The 22,502-nt window shown below is 43.7% G+C and overlaps 1 protein-coding gene across 1 annotated transcript in view; it reads right to left on the bottom strand.

Moving 5' to 3' along the window:
• TMEM184C (transmembrane protein 184C) overlaps positions 1 to 22,502 on the bottom strand; it is a 191,388-nt gene that overhangs the window by 43,925 nt on the left and 124,961 nt on the right. Inside the window, exon 8 of the mRNA XM_069242626.1 lies at positions 9,705 to 9,804. Within this exon, the coding sequence (XP_069098727.1) occupies positions 9,705 to 9,804 (100 nt within the window). The remainder of the gene's footprint in view (positions 1 to 9,704; positions 9,805 to 22,502) is intronic.

Raw genomic sequence — 22,502 nt, 5'->3', positions numbered from 1 at the left:
AAAAAAGGTCCCAAAAAAAGAAATTTTCACAAAGCTGAGGGTCCATCTTGAAAGAAGAAGGCAATTAACGTTTGTATTCAGGCTACCGATGTACAAGGGAATAAGCAGAGCCACTCTTTAAATACTGACTTGCCACCCACCACTTCTCTGGGTAAGAGTGAAACAGGTACAAGAATGGCATATTCGTCTTCAGTAGCCATTTGTCGACCGGTCTCTTAATCCAGCAGCTGAACCATTTGAGGTAATGCCCAAGGTCAAATCAACCTCGGCACGGCCTGTTGGGAAAGTCAACCTTCTGCCTTTCCCTTCCTGTAAATACTTGTACATTGGACTTTGTTGTTTTATTTGACTCTGACTTAATTTTGAACCGTTCTCGGTTATTAACCTGCTTTTCTGATATTGAGAATTTGAGGTTAATCCAAAGTAGTGACATTTTGCTTGTTACTTTGAGCCATACAAAGCCAGGGATAAAAACAAGAGTTTATTTCAGTCGAAAAGTGTTGCTAATATGGTTTTGCAAAATAATGATTCCCTTCAATGTTGAGGTATTGATGTGTTTCTGGTAGGTGATGAATCTGAAAAATCACACTAATAAGTTCAACAATTTGGGTAGTTCTCATTACAAACCTTTTCCTCCATAAGAAAATAAGTCAACAGTGGGTGATCTGGGGCGACTGCGAATCTCCGTTGGGAACAATGGAAGACTTGTGACATACTATAACACTTGAGCACTCTGAGCCCCAGATATTCCATGTCCCATCCCCCCCCCCCCACCCCAACCACCCTCCACTTACCTGGAAAAAGACGAGAGCCTGCAATGGTATTGGTTGGCTGGTGCACTAAATGGTGACCGAGTATTGGCCCCAGTCCCTAAATCATATAATTATCAATGAATTAAAAGTGGTTTCCTGGAATGCGGCACAACTAAAATCTAGGAGGGCGAAAACAGAAATTTTAGTAAGCCTAAAAGTCAATATAATTTGCATCAAGGACACCTGGTGTCCCTCTGATCTCCAGTGTGCTGGTTACTTTTCAACTGAGTGCAATGCTACCTCAGCTAGGAAAGGTCATGCAAAAGGTGGGACTGCAATCCCCTTAAATAATATGATTAATTGGAAGTATAAGAGTTTTAATGATTCTTCTAATCTTTTTCAAGCGATAACCGTTTTTAATTCTGAAGGTGGGCATATAAGGATTCCCATTCTACTGCTGAATGTGTACATACCCCTTGGGGGTCCCTATAACAACCTCTTGCATGGTACCTTTGCCTTCATAAGTAAGACTACAGAGGACAAGAATGACCTTCTTATATTTATGGCGGGTGACTTCAATTGTAAAATCTCAAACCACGCTATCAGCTTATTATCTGAGCCTGAAAAAAAGCATTGCACATTTCCCCTCTGCTTTTTCCACCAAACTTAAGAACAGATGAGAGGCCAAAAGCTTCTTGATCATTTGAGAAAAAATGAATGCTTAGTTGTAAATGGGAGATTTGCTTTAGACTCTCCATCGCAGTTTACCCATAAATCGCCGACAGGAAACTCAATAATACACTATCTTGTTGTCCCCTATTTATCATTCCATCTTTTAGGCAATTTGAAATTATTAGATCCTATACTTAGTGACCACAAACTCTTTTTCTTGGAAGCCAATATGCCCCAGTAGGGTTGTGGAAAATGTATGCTCCCAATTCTAAATTTAATAAAAACGCTGGTAGAATGCAATTGGATCATAGGAACATTTCCAACTTAAAAGGGCTCCTGGAGAAGGCTGTTAATGATCTGAACACCTGGGAAGCCGAAGCTTCTCTATTTTTGCTTTTGGTCAGTTCATGAAGCTGATCCCGAAAAATACAGTTCCGAGGCACATTAGGATCCCTATAAACCGATATCTGTGCCTGTTCTCATGATGACTAAAGAAATAAATAGGCTGATCAGAAAACAGTTTATCTTCTTCTATAAGGTTAGCGATAGACATCTCTTCTGAAACTGAGACGTTGTCTAAGGACAGGTAAAGAAGAGCAGAGTGTAGATCTCAGGTGGGTTGAGTTTAGAGAAGCTGCTTGTAGAAATAATATGAGAATACTTTGGGAGATAGTCAGAGATTGGTGTGGAACTAGAGTAAGGCCCCATCTCTCCCCCATAAGAGCAGATAGATGGGGCAGCTTCATTTCTACACTATATGTGGAGAATGTAGGAACCATATTTCATATGGCAAAGCTGCCTGTCGATTCTGTTACACCTAGTCATGATGCTCCCTCTGTGAGGGAGATCGAGGCCTCAATCCTTGCCATGCACTCTTTGGCTACATTGGGCCCTGATGAGGTGCCGATTTTGGTAATAAAAAAAGATGTTGAACTCGGGGCTAGGTTATTTCTGGTCTTTAAACACTGTACTGTTAATGTGATAGTGCCCTCATCCTGGACTGGACGTATCATTGTCCCACTTTACAAAAAGGGTGATCGTAGTTTGCCCGTAAATTATCACCAAATCGCCGTTAGATGCGGTAGGCAAGATCTTCACTAGATGTTTACTGGCCCAACTTAATACCTGAGTTGAAGATAATACAATTATTCCATTAGAACAGACGGGCTTTAGGAAAAATCATGGGACCCAAAATAACACTGCACCTCTGCAGCTAATTAATGAAAAATACATGAGTATTAAAGACTTTCCAGGATAAGTCATGTTTATCGATTTCTGCACAGCTTTTGATAAAGTGGACCACCCAACACTGTGGAAGAAGTTGTCTGATCTTGGCATGCCTGGAACTCTACCGCATTTAATTGTCGTCCTGAGTTCCACAACCTGGTGCCAAGCTTTGCTAGGGGACGACCGTGAGTGATACGAGAGATTCCTGACCAAAAATGGATTAAAGCAGGGGTGCTTACTTGCCCCATTATTGTTTTCTCTGTACATTTATGATTTGCCTAGCTGCCGTTCAAAGGGAATTAATTTTCCTCCTTGCACTGGGGGTTGGGGAATATCTTGTCTCCTATACGTGGATGATATAGTAATTTTGGACTTTAAACAGTCGCCCAGTGATGTTGCAGCAGTATGCGGATGCACATACAAAAAAAAAAAAAATCCTCTAAAAGTCAAATTCCCCAAAATTGGAATTGGTTAAATCTTAAACCTTTTGGGGAAAATTATGTGTAGTGATCTGAATGATACTGGCCACATTTATAACAACATTAGCAAGGCGCAATCTCAGGCCCAGGGGTTGGGAGCATGTCATAATACGATGGGTAGAAGACATTTTCTCATCTCCTATCTATCTGGCCAAAATACCAGCCTCCTTACTGTGTGCAGCAGAGCTAATTGGTGTGGTAAGATTTTGTTTTTAAATAAACCGGAAGATCAGATATTAAGAAGATTAATCTCCTGTAACACCTCAGCAACGGCGGCCACCCTAAGACTGGATTTTGGGATTAAGAGCTCCTTTACATAAGGCCTGGCAGGAATTATTTGGTGGGCCTCCTGCCTGCTGAGAAGTGAAGGGGACATCTTAAGATATCTTATAGAGAAGGACATTTTTCAAGTGAAAAAAGAGAAATATCCGTCCTTAAAAAAAACTTCAAAACAGACGTGAATCATTTTGAATTGGACCAAAGGTTGATTTCATCGCTATCACCAATTCAACTAAAGGACTGCTTAAAACGAGCCTTCTACAACCTAAGCTTTCGACCAATAATAATGATGGACACCATTTCTATGAAGAAATCTCAACCATACGTAAGGTGGAAAATACCTCACAGTGTTAGACGCTTTTGGACCGTTCTGCGACTAAATAGTCTGCCCTTAAATATTTTCATTTCTAAATGGTATGGGTCACCTGATAGTGTAAACTTTGTCAAAATGATGTTCAAGACTTGAAGCATGTTTTATTTATTTGCCCTGCTCTGACTCTGCTAAGTTGTAAGATATTAAGACCTATTTTTCTGAAATTGTCTGTGCGAACTACTTCTGAGGCTTTGCATTTTAAATTTAATCCCCCCAATAAAAAGTTTTGCTGCCACCTCTTTAAGTTGTTTAAATGCTTTTTAAAGCTATATTGAAATTTCAACATGAATTATGTCTTAATATGTTATTTTTTTTCCTCTTCTTTTTATGGGTTATTTTACAGATGTAATTCTTTTTTAAATGTTTTCACTTTCATGTGGACCTCCTCAGAGTTCTAAGTCTTGGAAATAAACTTGAACTTGGTGAAGTGGTAATCAAGAAAACAAGGGGGGTTTTCAGAAGTCCGATTTCCCATTTCAATGCCTATATAAATATTGCTAACCGAAACAAGAACAAAAAATGATGACGGGGATAACACCAAATTTAGTGAGTGGCTAGTGAGGCATCCCCCTATTCAAAACACGAGAAGGGTCTTCTCCCAGACCAACCCTGTAGTCAACTGCCAATGTGCAGATTGAAGACTATGTGTATGGAAGACTGGCCACCTGCGGTGCATTGTGTGCAGGGTCAACCACCCGCTTTGCATGGCGTTTAGTTGTGCAAGGCCTTTAGCTGAGCACAGCAGGTGGTTGAGCGCAGGGCCTGGAAGGAAGCCAGGCCCTGTAGCCAACCACCCCTTGCACCCGGCCAAATGCTGTACATAGCAGGGTATTGGGATTCAGGGTTGGGTGCCTGTGGGAATGCTGAGAAAAGGCCAACCCTCTACTGAGCATTGCATAAAGCTGTGTGAAATATTGCACTGGCTGCAGGTTGCCTAAAGGGCTTGGGCATATGCTCAACTTAAAAGTTGATTAAAAAAAAAAAAAAAAAAACACAGAAGTTCACTGAAAAATATTTAAAGTAACATTACCGCTAGGTATAATAGTATGTTACCATATGTAAAAATAAAAAATAAAAAAAATGAAATCCACTAAAAAATAGTTAAAGTATTACAGTTTGAAGATAAAAATAAAAGGATACAAGAAGAACTAACATCTGAAAACAAAAAACGATTGAAATTAGTCAATTAGTCAGTTATAGCTCAGTGAACTAACTTGCGCCCCTGTTATGCACTACTTTTAATCTCACATATTACACCACACGATATGTAATTACATCATTGATGACATTACAGATGACATATCAAATGCCATATGCTGCTATCCAACATGACCTTTTAACAGCAGGAGAAGCCTGACAGTTAATTGGCAATGTTCTACTGCACCTTCACCACAGCATTCTAATAAACAACTAGAGTTCTAACATTCTGTATTTATGATAAAAGTGTGGCACACCTCCTTGGTAGAATCAAAGCAGTAAAGCAAAGAAAAAATTGGGGTTTGAGTCATTTGTCATAGAAATTATGGTTAGAGCTCTAGAAAGCTTAAATATGGACACATTTTCTATTAGTTCTCAAATATCTTCCTCATCAATGTTAGTAAAACTTTCTGACATTGAGACTGAAACATGTACTTTCAACACCAGCAGCAATCGGTCAGTTAACTCCCTAGTAACCAACTGCAGCATTGCCACAAGGTTCTAAATAAAAAATAACTTGACCGCTAATGTTTTGTATTAAAGACTAAAGGGAGGCACTCCTCAACTCCGTTTTGTAGGAACGGCAGCTGTTCAATTTAAATTCTTTCCTCAATAGAAGGATGATGTACATGATCATGGAGATGTTAATACGTTGATGCAGGCATGAAACTAGAGGGTTAAAACATGAAAGGTGTTATGGGTTTTTATCAATCTGAGGCTTAAAGTATTTTTAAAGGGGCTAAAAACAGTTAAAGAAAAAGATTTCTGCATAAATACACCATCCTCTTTCCACATCTTTTTGCACAGCCTACCCATCTTATTAGTGACCTAACAGGGCTTGAAAAATCTACTCGACCACTCGCTGTGGCGAGTTTTATTTCATGAGGTCGAGCTATTTTTAGATCCAACTCGCACTTTCTGGCTAGTGGACAAAGAGCAGGTGTTCTGTTCAGTCAGAAACTGAATTAGCAATTAAGATGCCTTTACACCTTATTCTTGTCACATATGCTCTATGTTTAGAGACAGAGGTCAAAAGTCAGTTTGTATTCTTGCAATGCAAATTACAGGATTTTGTAAAGTGAACTGTCTGATCTATGTGAAATGAAAGGCTGTTGGTATCAAATGTTTTCTAACACACAACATTTATATAACTAAGCCAACTTTACGAACATTTCAAAATATATTCCAGTAGCTGTGAAAGACCATTTTTTGTACTTTTGTGTGATGAAAATAACATTTTATTAGGATGAAAAAAGTCAGAACACTTTACTTGGTGATGTGCAAATGATAAATGTTTTGTGAAACACAATTTTCACAGATTATTGTTAATACACTATATAGTTTTATCAGTAAAGCTACAGGTTAGTGGGAAGACTTTTGGACATTTCTTGGACTTTTACTGTCTGTAAATGACAGTGCGCTACTACAACATGCTTTAGTAATATATTTATTAAAAGTGAGTGTTTGAACAAACTGAGAAACACTCCTGCCTGATGGCAAAGCTATTAGTAAACTAAGAGGCAAGTCATGCATGGATCATGTGTACCCTATATGTGGGCTAGATTTAATATACATGGAGCAAATGTTTAGTGTATTTAATCAAACAAAAGAGGATTTCTTTACAGCAGAAACGCTGAACTCACATATTTGAAGGTGCACTCATATGTGAGAATGAAGAAAAAGGCGACTGTAAAATACAATATTTGCCTAGGATCACACAATTTGAAACCCGTTTCCGGGTCAAGTACATCACAGTTAGGTCGAGTAGATCATTCAAGCTACTCGACCTGCAGGTCTGGTAACATTTTTATGATTTTTCGAAGGCTGCCTAATTTTACAATTGTTACTTTTTGAGATCCTGCGCTTGTTATTTATTAAGCCCCACCTGGGTGGGCCAGGTCCCATGGGGAAAAAAAGTATATATTTTAGAGGGGCATGTGGCCTCCCTCCCCAGGTCGATTTCATCTCTGGGGACCCCATCCCCCCCAAGGTCTGGATGTATTTGTAAAAAGGGAAGGGGGCACAGCGGCCTCCTCCCCAGGCCGATTTTGGCTCCGGAGACCCCACCCCTGGGCCCAGCTGCATGTGCAAAAGGGAGGGGTGGCCATGTGGCCCCCTCCCTGAGCCATTATTGGCCCCTGGGGACCCCATCCTTCAGGGCTGGCTCACAGGCTATGTCACGGGGTGCCCACCCCGAGGACATAGCATTTTCCTGTGTTTTCTCTTGCTTGGTGTGAGCATTTTCAAATCATCCACTAAGCGGGAGCAAACACCAAGTCTGCCCCCAGCAGGTGGCAGCTTGAAAAATACTGGCAGGGAAACCAATCTAAATATTGCTCCTGCCTGGAGGGGAGACGGCTGGGGCCTTGAGGTTCCACCTGCTGCCTCTAATGTTACTGTGCCAGGCCTAGGGGGATGGGATCTCTATGGCCAAAATCAGCCTGGGGAGGTATTTTGGGCACCGGGCCCTGGGGGATGAGGTCCACCAGGTCTGAAATCGGACCAGGGAGGGGGCTGAGTGCCCCCTCCCTTTACTATTCCGACTGGGTCCCAGGGGGAATAGAGTCCAGAGAGCTGAAATCAGCCAGGGACGGGCACAGCGTGCATCCCCTTTCCACATCTTTTTACACAGCCTGCCCATTTTATCAGTCACCCAATAGTTAAATTGTAATATCCCGTGCTTGTTTTCCATTAAGGCTCCTGGGGGAGGGTGGGTGGATACAAATGTATATATTTTGGTGGACGTGGGCACATGGCTCCCCTGCCTAGGCCAATTTCAGCCCAGAAGACCTTATCCCCCCCAGGGCCTGGCCATATTGGCAAAGGAAGATGGCGGGCCTGTGTCCAGGCCCTTTGTTCATCCCTCCACAACCACCTAAAAGCCTACTTGCTCAACCTTCAGACTTTCACACCAAAGGCTGACCAAAGGATCTATTGTTCAATAGTGTCCAGCTCTTCCCAAGTGACGTACCCTCACTAATCCCATCCTTTGGGTGAATACAAATAAAAAAAAAAAAAAAAATAAAAAAAAAAAAAAAAGACAATCAATTGTGCTTTACTTCTGAAATATCCAATTTCTTTTGCATTTTTCGAAAGCTTACAGATAAGCCTATAAGAGTTGAACTCTAAATGTACGTTGTATTACTCCTTATTCACAAATCCTATAGTACAATGTCAGAATCGTTGGCTGATCTCATCCGTAACTTCAACATTGTTAATATTTAAATAAAATCAATGATTGAATTAAACATGTCACAAGAGCTGTAATATACGAGGTCATAAATATTTCATGATGGGGGTGGGTCAGGAGAGATGGTTGGAGCTAGTGGGGAACTGTAAATCAATGTCGGGGTGGAAGCAAGATAGATCCTGGGATGGGGATTGAAATAGGAACAAGCTGCACATTTAGGCGAAAGCACATGCACTGCTCTGGAGTACCAAAAACAAAAGTAAAAATTAGTTCCTTGGTGTGGGGCAGTCAAATGGTACAAATCATCCAATCAAATGGTTAAGAAGCGATGCTACAATAGAGGGACACATACAAAAAGCAGAAGTAAAGCCATTAAATAAGATGAAAGCAAATGAGACTGAAAAAAGCCAATCAATGGGAAGCAATGGCCTGGCTCAAAGTTCATTGTAAGTATTGGCATTGTCCAAAATAGGTCTTCAACAACAGAGAGCAAAAAGTAATATCCCACTCCCCAGATATGCTTACTATCAACTGTTCTTTATTAACAAGCTGTGATCAGTGGAGGTACAGACAGAAGCTTTGACTTTCAGGCCTTGATATTCTTGAACCAATCCCCATCACACATCAGAATATGCCCCTCAATATTTGAACTAAAGAACATGTAATACAGTTGATGTCTAGGCTACTGTTCAGAGCAGTTCAACTAGAAGACAAAATCATTGCAAGGCAATAAAAAGTGGAACAGGCTATTGCTCCAATTGAAAATATACAAAAGACACTGATTAATCTAACTGCAAACCAACTTATGCTTCTTCTTCAAAACAGAAACATGTAAAAGTACAGGGAAACTACTATGGGGGTCATTCTGACCCTGGCGGTAAAATCCGCCAGGGCCAACGACCGCGGGAGCACCGCCAACAGGCTGGCGGTGCTCCCATGGGCATTCTGACCGCGGCGGTACAGCCGCGGTCAGAAATGGAAAACCGGCGGTGTACCGCCGGTTTCCCGCTGCCCTGGGGAATCCTCCATGGCGGCGCAGCTTGCCATGGGGATTCCGACCCCCATACCGCCATCCTGTTCCTGGCGGTTTTGGCCGCCAGGAACAGGATGGCGGTATGGGGTGCCGTGGGGCCCCCGTAACAGGGCCCCACAAAGATTTTCAGTGTCTGCCATGCAGACACTGAAAATCGCGACGGGTGCAACTGCACCGGTCGCACCCCTTCCACTCCGCCGGCTCCATTCGGAGCCGGCATCCTCATGGAAGGGTGTTTCCCGCTGGGCTGGCGGGCGGCTTCTGGCGGTCGCCCGCCAGCCCAGCGGGAAACCCAGAATACCCGCGGCGGTCTTTTGACCGCGCAGCGGTATTCTGGCGGTCCCAGCCAGGCCGGCGGCTTCCGCCGCCGGCCGGGGTCAGAATGACCCCCTATATCTTGTTGAGGCATGTTTTCTTCTGCCCTGAGTACCCGGAGAACAATTTTATCAATAACTAACAAAGTCAACATGAAAATATCGATTTCTTAGGTAAAAGAATGTACCTGCAATCCTGTAGCTACAGCTTCCACATTTTTCCACTCCCAGGTGTTTGTGTCAGAAATCACACCAATTTTGACAAGCAATGCAATGGCAACAGCTTGCCTGTAAAGGAAATACAAAGTAAATGAACAGTTGATCATGAATTAGAATTTTAAATCATTATGGTGAATTATAAGTGAGGAACAATAAGCAACATCAAATTAGTCAACTTAGCATATAAGTTGAACAGGTTATTTGCCTGTAACAATGGTTAACTCATTCAGACGTAAATGCTCCAGGGTTGGTACTGTCATCTTTATGGTCACCTTTATAGATGGTTTATAGCAGTGGTTCCCAACCTTTTGACTTCTGTGGACCCCTGCTTTATCAATACTGGAACCCGGGGCCCCCGACTGAATCATTATTGGTATCCAGAGATCCCCCACTGAGTCATTACTAAAAGCTGTTAGACCTAATCTGTTAATATCATTTAATTTTCTAAGCAGTCGGGGAACCACCGAGGAGGGTTCATGGACGCCCAGCGGTCCCGGGACCACAGGTTGGGAACCACTGGTTTATAGGTTCCACGTAGAGGAATCATCTGTGCTAAGGTGAGCTGTAGAGTCAGGAACAGAGATGGGTGCAGAAAGGGATACTAAAAGCATCCGTGCAAGAGCTTGGGTGTCACTAGCTTTCGTGGGGTATGGTGTGTAAAATTTAGTGGGGCTGTTATGACCATTTGGCACAGCAAAATGACAAAATAGTTTTACACTATTATTCTACCCCATTCTTAACAGCCCCTTTACTTTCTATGTCCTGTACCTCTCTTCATGCCCTTCTACTTCTCCAGTGCTCTGGCTCCGCCCTCTCTAGCTTGTAGCACTTGCACAACTCCCATTCACATCATTCCGAATTCCTGCAAGCAGCTCAGTGTCATGTGTGACACCTTCGGGCATGCATAACTATCCAGCTCTTTGAGTTCTCCAGCTTGTACTTCAGTCTGCTCATTGTACATTAGGGCTAAAGAAAGTCCGTATACAATGTGTTCGCTAAAAAGCCAGAACTGAGATGATATGGGGGCACTTACACCTCCCCCTTATCTCTTCTGCGCACCACTCTCTCACTGTTTCTCTCACCTATGCACTGGCCACCTCTCATGCACCCATTACCGACTACACATAGCTCTGTAAACGTATCTGAATCTAGATCAGATAACCAACAGTTACATATCCCTGAATTCAGTTATAATTAAGGCGCCCCGTTTACCGTTTTCACAGTTTTGTGCAGATAAATATCGACAGAAAACCATTTATTTTCCTTTCTATATTTTTAAATGCAGGTAAAAACGGAAATCGGGTTGTTGGTTGAGTTATTTTATATGCTGCCAATTATGACTGTCAGGCCAAAAGCTGTGAGGAATAACAGGTAAAGCAATAAAAAAAAATAGTAAAGAGGCTTAAAGAGCAGTAGTTATGCACAAGGTTAGCACTAAAATGTGCATGTTTTCATTTAAGTGGATTTATCAACAGTGGGTGCTCATAGCACTGAAATTTGTCAGGCACTCAAGCATGAGCGCACATGTATTGGTTAAATAAATGTGGAAATATACTCGTTTCCACTTCATTTCTTCACAAAACAAATATAGATAAATAGAAATAGAATTCGTAAAAAATAAATATGGTTAAATAAAGATGAAACTGAAAGCCTTAATTATAATACTTGGAATTCTGCAATCCCTGTATAAAAAACCACCTCTATTTTCTTTATGTATGGCTCTCAAAAAGAGCCTCCATCCTTTACACGAGTTTTCGAATCTGATAACTCACTGCTATGATTTAGCAACAGCTGATAATGAACCTCATTACCCACTGTCGCTCTGTCAAAGTCTCTCCAGGCCAGGCTGACAAGGCTCTCAGAGCCTGTCAGAGAAGCACTCCTTAGCCACTTGGACTCAAAGTAGAAAGCTTAGCTGCAGCATGTGGAAAGAAAGCAGGGAAGGTGGTGTGGGGTTGTTAAGCACTGCAGGTAAAGTACTTAGGGCCAGATGTAGGAACCGGTTTGCATGTCGCATGTACCGACTCGCAAAATGTGAATCCGACTCGCAAATAGGAAGGGGTGTTCCCTTCCTATTTGCGACTCGCACTGCGATGCAGAATTGCTTTGTGACCACGAAAGCGGTCGCAAAGCAATTCGCAGTTAACACCCACTTGAAGTGGGTGGTAACTCCTTCGCAAACGGGAAGGGGTCCCCATGGGACCCCTTTCCCTTTGTGAATGTCGTAAAAAATAATTTTTCAGAGCAGGCAGTGGTCCAATGGACCACTGCCTACTCTGAAAAAATGAAACCAAATGGTTTCATTATTTTTTTGTATTGCAACTCGTTTTCCTTTAAGGTAAACGGGCTGCAATTAAAAACAAAAACAAAAAAACACTGCTTTATTAAAAAAGCAGTCACAGACATGGAGGTCTGCTGTCTTCAGCAGGCCACCATCCCTGTGAATGCATGGACTCGCTATGGGGTCTCAAAATGCGACCCACCTCATTAATATTCATGAGGTGGGTCTTTGCGACCCCATAGCGAGTCGCAGAAGGTGTCTGAGACACCTTTCTGCATACAATTTTGCGAGTTGCAAATTGCGAGTCGGTCTGACTCGCAATTTGCAACTCGCAAAATTTTCTCTTGCTACATCTGGCCCTTATTTTTCACATTTGGGTCAGGGAGGAGACGGCATGTATGCATAGATACCCCATTACACCTCTTTCACTGTGGCGTACTTGGAGGCAGGGACAGATAATCTGGGGAGGGGTGACTATACATAACATAAAATTATGTATGGGTAAAAAGTGAATTACGGGGATGCTTTTCACTTTGGGGTTCTGAGTGACAACAGACAACTCTAGCTTCGCTCGTTTGTCTATTCGATGTCACTAAGAATCCCTCAGTGAAAAACTTCACCATAATTCATTGTTACATATCTATGTAGGTGACGTGTGACACTTACAGTCGCCTATTTTACAAAAAAAAGATGTTGCTGCTTGGACAGACAGATTGACTCATGGGCCAGATGCTGCCAAATAGGTCCAGGACCTAGGCAGAACCAATCTTTGAGACAGGAGTCTAAGCTGGATCTGATGGGGCAGACATCTTTCATTTCATTAAGGCCTTTTTCAAACCTAACTCTACACAAGGGCAGGCTGTGAGGGACATAGTTTCTTTAAGACCTGCCCATCTCGATACAGCTTCCCTTCTCAGCGTGGTGGTGAGAGACTGATGCAAGCATCGCCATGGCCGAGAACATGCTTACTCACTACTGCTCAGACTGTAGCATCTGTGGCAGATTTTGACTGTCTATTTTGGATTGAGCCTGGCCTTCCGAACAAGTTTAACAATGTTGAATGGATTGAACTAAGAAATTTCACATTGTTTGCGTACAAGAGACCTGGGTTTGCAATACAGTACACATCGACAGTTGTTTCTCAATGTCAACCCTGGCAGTCTTTTCTAGATTGGGTCATCACGGTGTGGGTTGGGGGGTTCTTTGATAACTGATCTCCAGAGCACTAGACAGTAGGATCTTCAAAACCTATCTCGAATCACCGATTTTCTAAATCATATGTCTGTTGCATGGTGTTAAGCATAGGATTGTCATTATTAACTTATACCACAACAACCTTAATCTTCACAATACTGACAATGTAGTCTCCTTCAATCAGACCCATAGCAATTCACTGAACGAGCTAAAGGGAGATTTTGTGGCAATATGGTGGGTAGATTTTAATTGCAGGCTCCGTGGAATTTCTAGAAAATCTGTTTGTGGTGCGATGGGCTTGACAATAATTATGTGGCGATGCTTTAAAATGCAATCATGAGTAAGCACTAGTTTGTGCTTGCACTAGACTATACCACCGCCCCAGCCCACAAACAAATTACTTTATCTGGTAAGGGCCCAGGTAGTATGATTGATTTTATCACCATTTCTGAGAGGTTTAGAAACAAGCCTATTTTTCGATTTTACAGAACTGTCTAAGTGACAGTTACCCAACCAGCCGTGGCAGGTGTGTGTGAGCGTGATGGGTGGGACCCCACCATTCATGAAAGGCGAGAAGGAAGGTTAGATCATACGAGAGGCTCATCTAAAGGCTAGCTGCTCCTTTTTACAATATACACCATACTTACTTGCTGCCCGGATGTCACTACACATGCATGAGCGTGTTCTTCCCTCGCCCTTGATAAGTATGCCAGGGCAGCTATACCAGTGCATTGCATGTTGTTCATTGTTCCATGCCCTTGCTTTTGTCTTCCTCCGGGGGCTGACTCCGTGGCCCACAGGGTGAAGAGACGTAATCAGCGAGTGCACGAGCCGTCAAAGAGAGGAGGGGCTAGCACAGTCAAGGTAAGAAGGGAGACATTCTAGGCTGCGTTTCCATTATCCAGCTCAGTCCTTGGGACCGTGTGGCTGCCTTGCGCGTGCCGTGAAAGTTGCAGGAACCTTTTCACCCCACCACTTTTAAAAGTCACCAACCGCCACTACAATTACCCTCTGGTGTTATGTCTCACCTAGGGCTAATCACAGTACGAGTCTGTTTATTCCAAGCCAACAGAAGTGAGCAATAACAAGGGCATCCTCTGCAAATGGGTAACTGTGGATTGGATTCTAGACACATGTTAGTTGAGCTTGGAACCAGAAATGGGGAGCAGGTGATAAAGTGCTCAGGGACCGAGTTGAACCCTTTCCTCCTGTTAAGGGCATATGCTGAGATCTGTAATACCGTGACTGAGCTGTTAACATGTACAAAAATCCCATAGGGAGCCAAACAATCGGAAGTCGATTTTATGGGGCTTGCTTCCAAGCACAAAAATTTCTTGTTTATGCCCTCAAGTGGATACCAAGAGGTGTGGATGAAGAGAAGCTATGTAGATGTAACTATAAACAGGCCACTGGTAAAATTAATCAGCTATAAGGGTCGAAGCCCGGGAGCAATTAAGCAAGGCTACTAGAAAGAACAATGTTTGACTTTTCTAGAAAACGGTAAGTGCCCTTTTTTGGAGACAGTCATTACACCAATCTGAGTGCAACTATTTCTCCACCCACATGGGTTGAGCACATGTCTAAGGCATATGAAAGCGGTACTGACCTAGACAATCACCCTAGTTTAACAACAAATGACTGTCCAGGGAGCAGCTCTGCCTTGCACCTGTCAACTTAGGGGAGGTAACAGCCGCAATTGAACAGTGGCCCAAGGAATAAGGACCCAGGCCCTGACGGGGGTTCCACTGGATCTTTTCAAAGAAAATATAAATGTATGTGCTCCTTTAATTGTCAACGTAATAAGAAGCGCAGTCTCCGTAGGTCCACCCAATCATAGTCAATCTCCATGATTGTCCCAATATAAAGAAAGGGCAATATAGCAGACTCCGGTTGCTATCGACCCATTTCTTTAATTGATTCAACAGCAATGATACTGGATAGAATTTTATTGGCTCGATTGGAGGCCTGGGTCGAGGAAAAGGGTATCCTTTCCACCATTCAGTGTGGTTTCAGAAAGGGCTTAGGGACCAGGAATCAATGATTGAACCATAGTTTTATCGTTAGCAAGTACACAAAGGTGAAGAAAAAGATGTTTATATCTAGCATTCATGGACCTCAACTCAGCACTTGACTGTGTCAACAGAGGGAAGCTCTGCAGAAATGTTTTAGAAATGGGAGTGGAGGCCACATTAGTGCAGTTTCTAGGCCAATCACACAAAGATGCTACTAGGTGTATCAAGTACTGGCCCCAATGGAGAGTGCACCACCCCAATCAAGGTCAAGTGTGGTGTGACGTAAGGTTGTGTGTTGGCTCCTTTTCTTTTCAGTCTACACATTAACAACCTTGATACATTTCGAACACTAGGAGAGGGCCAGGGTGGGAAAAAGAAGCCTCCCTGCACAGTATTATGCGGATGACTTTTTTTTTTTTTTATCAAGAACTGATGTGGGTTTCCAGAGATTACTGGACAGGTCTGTCATGTATATGAGTGACCTAGGACTAGCGACCAACAAAGCAAGTCATATACTATGGTCTGTGGGTGCGCCCCAGACAATTTGAAATCTCATATCGTTAACAGTAACAAACTGCATTCCAACTTTTAGGTATTTGGAGGTACCTTATGACAGGAAATGCACTTAGGTGCATTTAGCGTAAGTTAGAAAACTCAATTAGAACAAACTACTGAGGCTATTTTAGGTTCTGTAGGAAGCTAGGCTCCAAACCCCTAGATTTGATGGTTAATATTTACAAAACAGGATGATGCATGTACCCGTCTGCCCACAACTGATATAACTATACTTCTCTTCCTGCTATCTTTCACACGGAGTTGCACTATGGTGTCTCACATTCACAGCCATGGCAGGGAATCAGTACATTCCTATCGCTCCCTAAACCCTCCATTTTCAGGCCCTATTGAGGACGATTTTGATGGCTTGATTTCAACTTCATCTCATTAATGTGACTGTCCAAGCCATGCTGCTCCCACCCCTGTTGGAGCAATATCATTGAGCTTTCATATCCAGACAGCATTCCCCAAATCCTGCAACAAAGCAGTACTTCAGCCAGCAGCACTTGCACCCATTCCTCAAAAACAGCATAATCAGTCACTGGCAATAGACACCTTTCTCGCCAATACCAAGTGTATATCACGTTTTAACTGCCAGTAGGTACAGCTCACAAACTAAAGCCTGTTTCCTTCTATGAACTGCATTGCTTACTTTACTAATTTAATTACCTTGAATATTTGCCATAGAGTCCCTCCATTTCAAGAGGGAGTGAACAATCACCACTTACCTTTCCTCAACTAGTTCACCTATTTCCCCCATTTATACTACCATGTTCCAACCTACCTTGCCCGTTGTATCCCGCCAATCTGTACAAGCACACTTTCAGACCTTCCTCCAAAGGACTGAGATTGGACTTTCCAATCCCCGTGCCACAGTTATGATGCTTTAGTCTCCCTTTAGTTTATTGTCCCTATTGGGGGCACACATAATGATACTCTGTTGTTCAGAGCCCCATCACCGACCTCTATTCCACATGCCCGTTATGTCAGCTCTTCCAGTGCAATAGAGCCTTTAAAGGTATTCTCACACTTTGAATGCTAATGGTCACACACCAACTTGTTGATCAGTATATAAGTAGGTTGACCACATCATATTTAAGTCACCAGTTAGCACATCCAACAACCTAGCCCTAATACCAATCACTGCCACCTCATATAGAGTGCATTAGTGAAATCACAGGATCTGGATATTACCATCAACAAAGATCGGAAACATTTCTTCAAGGCATCAAATGAAAATATGGTTCAAAAAGAGCAGATCTAAAGTAAGGTCTACAAGAGATCTTCAGGAAAATCAAGGCAGTATGGGGAAGAATAAGAAGTATGGATGACAACATGAGCGACAGAACAGCCAAACAAGTATGTGCTAGAGTAACTGGCCTGAAAGAACAGAACACTTTTTTACAAGAAAAGCAGGACATGGAAAATGGGATAAGGGGGGTAAGGGGGTAAAAACAGTTTAACATGAGAAGCACCGGGAGCTGAAGTACATTCCCCAGTTTAGAATACTTCCCAGGCCACACGGCATCCAGAAAGCTTTCACCGGCAATGCTCCTGTGCGTAGCTTAGTGATGCCATAAGGCTCTGCCTTGACTTTATACCACCCTGGAAATGGCAGTGTGGAGCCTCATAAAATAGCCACCCTTCACAGTGACGTCAGTTTCTTGTTTGTCTCTTTCTGCGTCCTTAGAGGCAGAGCATGAACCATTGATACCATCATTGTGCAGATTTCTACCTTGGGGCTGTTTTAGATGTTAAAAAGACTCCACCCCACAGATTGAGGAGGTGGGAGGGCAGTGAGAAATCTACCATTAGATAGAGAATCCACCAAAAAGAGCATTACTGAAAGTAAATAACTTGCTCTTCAGGTGGATACTTTCAACCGCAGATTCCTCATCTTTAGAATAGATATCTAAGCAGTACCTCACCAGATGGAGGTCTGTGGAGGGGACTCAGACAAAAAGTATTTTAGGACTTAGACAGCAAAATGCCCTTCCCACCAGGCCGGTCAAGGCAACACTACTTTGTGCACATATGCAATGACACCCCCAAACAGCCTGGAAGATGTCAAGGACAGGCGCTTGGCTCTCAGACCTTCCGGAGGCTGCTTCTTGGCCAGTGCGTAGCAGATCTTAATGAAGAGAACTGTCCACCTCAACAGGATCCTCTTCTGTACAGACTTCCTTTTTTGCCACCCAGGGAACACCACAAAAAGCTGATTGGCCACACAGTGTTCCCAGGTATGATCAATTTAAATGCTTAAAACACTTTTGGGTCCAGGTGATGAAGCCTCCCCTCTTTCGAGGAGTGAGTAGGGGCAAAGAATGTAGGCAACTTGATAGACTTAACAACCCGGAAAGGAGGCACATCTTCAGGCTGACTGATTTCTCAACACAGCTTGTCTGGAAAACAGGTAGTGCAGGCAGATGCACAGACAGTAACTGAAGCGGACTCAAACGAGTGAGCTATGCATCGGCTTGAAGGACGTGCACATGAGAAACATTAAGACCATATTAAGATCCCAGAAATAGCTTTCAAGGGCCCACTGAAAGGCCTTGGTGAGCTACAGACAAAACAAACAAAAGATAATCAGACAGCTTGGATTACAAAAGACCAGCCTTGAGGGTACCACACCAAGACACAAACCTGTCCCATTGTCCAGCATAGATGGAATTTGTGGAAAGATGTCTGGACGCAAGGATGACATGCACCACTTCCAGTGACAGATCAAATGTAATTACCTGCCACCACTCAAACTTCATGTATGGAAGATTAGACTGCATAGATTAGGTGGGAGGACCCTCCTGTGTTGCTGAGACATGAGGTCCTCCGGAAATGGCAGTCTGATCGGAGGACAAGTCGTCATGCACAGAAGCTACAGTTACCACACACTCCTTGCCCAATCTAGTGCCACTAGAATGACTGGGCCTGCCCATGCCTGATCTTTTTCAGAATTGCCAGAATATGTCCTACATCACCTCGGGATGGAGTTGCCATTTGTGGTCTGCCAGACACCTTCTACAGTAACCAGGACCGCCCCAGTAAAAGGAAGCCACTGTGAAGGAGCCCAGTGCAACTTTAGCTCATTGATCAAATCATGAACCCAAACGATGACAGGAGATTCGCTGTAGTCTGGGAGTGTTCTACGACTAATGCATGCTTTCTTCAACATCCAGTAGCTAAGGTAGTGAAAAACGTGTATCTCTGACCTCTGAAGATGGAGAGTCACCACTGCCATCACTTTCGTGAACACCTGAGGGACACTGGTGAGGCTGAAGGAGAACACAGCAAACTGAAAATGCTCCTAGTCTAACTTGAATCACAGGTAACGTCTGTGGTGTTGCAGGTCAGGTATATTAAAATCTATGTCCTGCTGATGCAAGGACACAATCCAGTTGCTCGGGTCCAGGGCAGACAGGGTCCGGGCCAGCATTAGCATTTTTAATTTATTCTTTGACAGGAAGACAATCAGAGGACAAAGATCTAAGTTGGGCCAATTGCCTCCATTTTCTTTTTTTGCACAAGTAAACAGCAAGAGTAGCAACCCTCTGCCAAGTCTAGAACCCTTTTGATAGTTCCTTTGAGAAGTAAAAGTCCCATCTGCTTCAACACAAGAATTGCTCTGATATGGGGGAAGGGTTAGCGGAGCAGTAGAAAAGGGCAGGGCATAGCCATGCTGAACAATTTGAAAGACCCATCTATCAGATGTGATGTATCACCACCTTGAGGGAAAATGCTGGTTCTTGTTTCCCACAGGGCAGTGGTGCACCACGGATTGCAAGCTAAACCCGCTTGGTGGCTTTTGCGCAGGAGAAGGGGCCTAGAAGGAGTGATGTCCTTGTAGGTCAGCACATCGCCTGTCAGCTCCACCCCCCCCCCCCAGCCTCAGACGGACTAGGGTGACTGCAGATGTGGCTGGAAAGAGTGATGTAGGTTTTAGACCAGCCCCTAGAGTAGCCTCGGAAGTTCCTAAACAAGTGAAGTAAACTGTTTGGCTGGGTTCAAAAGACATGGGGAGCATACCGTGGGCCTAGTTTATTTAAAACTTTGCAAGGCAGAATCAACTTTTTTGAAAACAGGAATAAGGCATCAAAAGGGATATAGCCATGAGAGAGGAATCCATAGAATCCCGTGCAGCGCATCCGCACATGGCAGCAGAGCACCACACTGGCAGCATGAACAACATATTGGGCTGCATTTTGACCATACTGAATGATTTGAGTCAGTGGGGCCTAAAGGTCTTCAAGGGCCGCCGGCAAGCTCTTGCTAGCCATGTCCCAGAGGGCATGCATATACCGGCTCAATGAGCAGATTGCATTACGGATCTCACAGCTAGGCTAGTCAAATTGTTTTCCAAATGTCTCATCCTCTTAAGCGCCCTATCCAAAGGAGTACTGGGAAATGAACTGGTGTTCACCTTCCTGGTAGAAGCCTGAACAACCAGACTTGCTGGAGTTGGATGTTTATTGAGGAAATTAGAGTTGGACGACGCCGGTCTGTGACATCTGGCCACCTGCCTACTCACCGGTGGGCAAGAACAGGGCTTTCACCAGGTGCCCATTAAGGAGTCAGTGAGGACCTCATTGAAAGGAGCAAGGGCTCAAATGTGACTGGCCCAAGCTATAAAATTTCATTAAGGACATTTATCTTAGTATCAGTAGAGGGCAGTGCTGGGATCAAGACCCTAGCTGCTCATCAGATTACCACTGCAACTGACACACACTTTTCTATTGGCAGTATAAAATGGCAAGTTTAGGCCTTTATCAGTGGAATAATCAATCCTGCTGGCATCTTGTAAGTCCATGTAAAAATGTGGCACCATAGTGAGGGGGTAAATCATCCTCTTTCCAACCATCATCCGCCTTGGGTAATGGCAAGCTTTGGTCAGAATTGGAGTCAAAATGATAATGGATGCTCTGATGGCATGTCCGCCCTAGCACAGGCATAGGATCAAAGTTAGGCTGTATGGTTGTCTGCTGCTTGTGTAGTGCATCATTGGTCAGGCTGAAGTTGGTTCTGGGTCATACATCGAAACCAGCACCACACACTACTCCGGCATTGACAAGGGAGGTACTGAAGCAGGACATAGAGTCTGTATGGCATTCTATACTGGAGCCTGTAACAAGTCCAAGGGAGTCAGTCAGCCCCCACAACGTGTGTGCCAACGGTAACCTGACTGATGGCTCCTGCTGATCTCTTGGGCCCAAAAGTTCACCCGAAGGAGGAAGAAGAGCACCAAGTATCTGCAGTATGACCTCCTTAAACGCTTCCATATGCTGCAGTGTTGTTGATTGCATGGGGAATTCCATAGCACTGTGGAATCAGCTTCGCAATGGGAGATCTGGATAGGGACCTACTAACATTGTGACACCGCTGTGCCTTCTCTTTGGATAGACTGTGCCGGGATTGGGTTGAGTCCTGCTTAGCTTTGTAGTGCTTATGTGGAGTACTTTGACCGTGAAGTTTGCCTTCCCCAGTAGCAAATCCCCACCCTCGACTTACAATGGGAGTTAACTGAGGCCCACATCTACTTCTTCTGTTTGGCAACGCACAGTTTCACTTTGTTTCTTGATCCTGGATCTCCTTCAGGTGCATGAGGGCAAACTTATCAAATGATTATGGTGTTTGGGCTTGGGACACAAATCAAACACTGTGCGCAAAGTTTGCTTCTTACAATCGAGGTATGGTTTGAAACCTGTGGTTTTAGGATTGGGAGATCAACACCTAGCATACTGGATTTTATGATTTAGGAGTTGTCAGAAGGCTGATGAAATTTGGAGCGGAGTTCCGGAGGACCAATAAAAATCATGCATCTGAATGAGAAGGAAGAATAATTTAGTGCAAAACAGAGGCAGACTCAGGGAAAAGAGCAGAGACATACGTATTATTGGTCTCATACAACACATAGGACAACACAGTAGAAGTGCAGAGCCAGTGAGGCAAGGAGGGTGGGGCTTATTGCTCTGACAACAGAGGTCTCTCATTAAAGCCGACCCTATACACTGTGAGATATGGGAGAGGTAAGTTAAGTGGATAATGGGTTAGAGAAGGATAACAGAGGACATATTTCCGATGCATTTAGGGCAGGGCAGGTCATCTGGTGATCTAACCTGAACTATGAAGGGTACAGGGCACTTACAGCTAGATTCCAGAGCTTCAGATGGTGGCTGACGGTGAATTGTAGGGGCATGAAAGAGAAGGATCTTGGACATACAATGGGGTGGAAAACAAGGGGGCCCAACTACAACAAACAGATATGCAAGATCATTTTTGTACCGACTTTTAGAAGTTAGACTTTGAGCATTTTAAGGGGATGCAAGTTAACAAAGACCATGATTTGACAGAGAATAAGGACAGAAATAGAAGAAAAATCACAGGGCGGACTAATAAGCAATGTTAACTCATGTTTCATGTTTGAGGTCAGTTTGGAAGGAAAAGTCTCTCACATGGTGATGGGCATGCACCCCTGCCCGGAGTGCCCCAAATGTACTGATGTCTGGATCCCTAATGCTGATTTTTTGTTGTCATGGATGAACGTGGATCATGCCTGTGCACCATGGCACAGGACTGTCTCATGAACTGCCGTTTTGTTGGACCAGGAATGGACCACATTCACCCCTTGCTCACTGTGCTACTGGATTCAAGCCAGCCTGGCTGATATGGGGTGATTCCTCGAAACCGGTCCCAGGATGCCTGTTTCCTGTCCAGGGAGGACCTGGCCTGAT

The sequence above is a fragment of the Pleurodeles waltl genome, chromosome 1_2 (assembly GCF_031143425.1).
Source record: "Pleurodeles waltl isolate 20211129_DDA chromosome 1_2, aPleWal1.hap1.20221129, whole genome shotgun sequence".
Taxonomy (NCBI): domain Eukaryota; kingdom Metazoa; phylum Chordata; class Amphibia; order Caudata; family Salamandridae; genus Pleurodeles; species Pleurodeles waltl.
The sequence above is the reverse complement of the archived record's forward strand: the minus strand, read 5'-3'. Positions and strand labels throughout refer to the sequence as shown.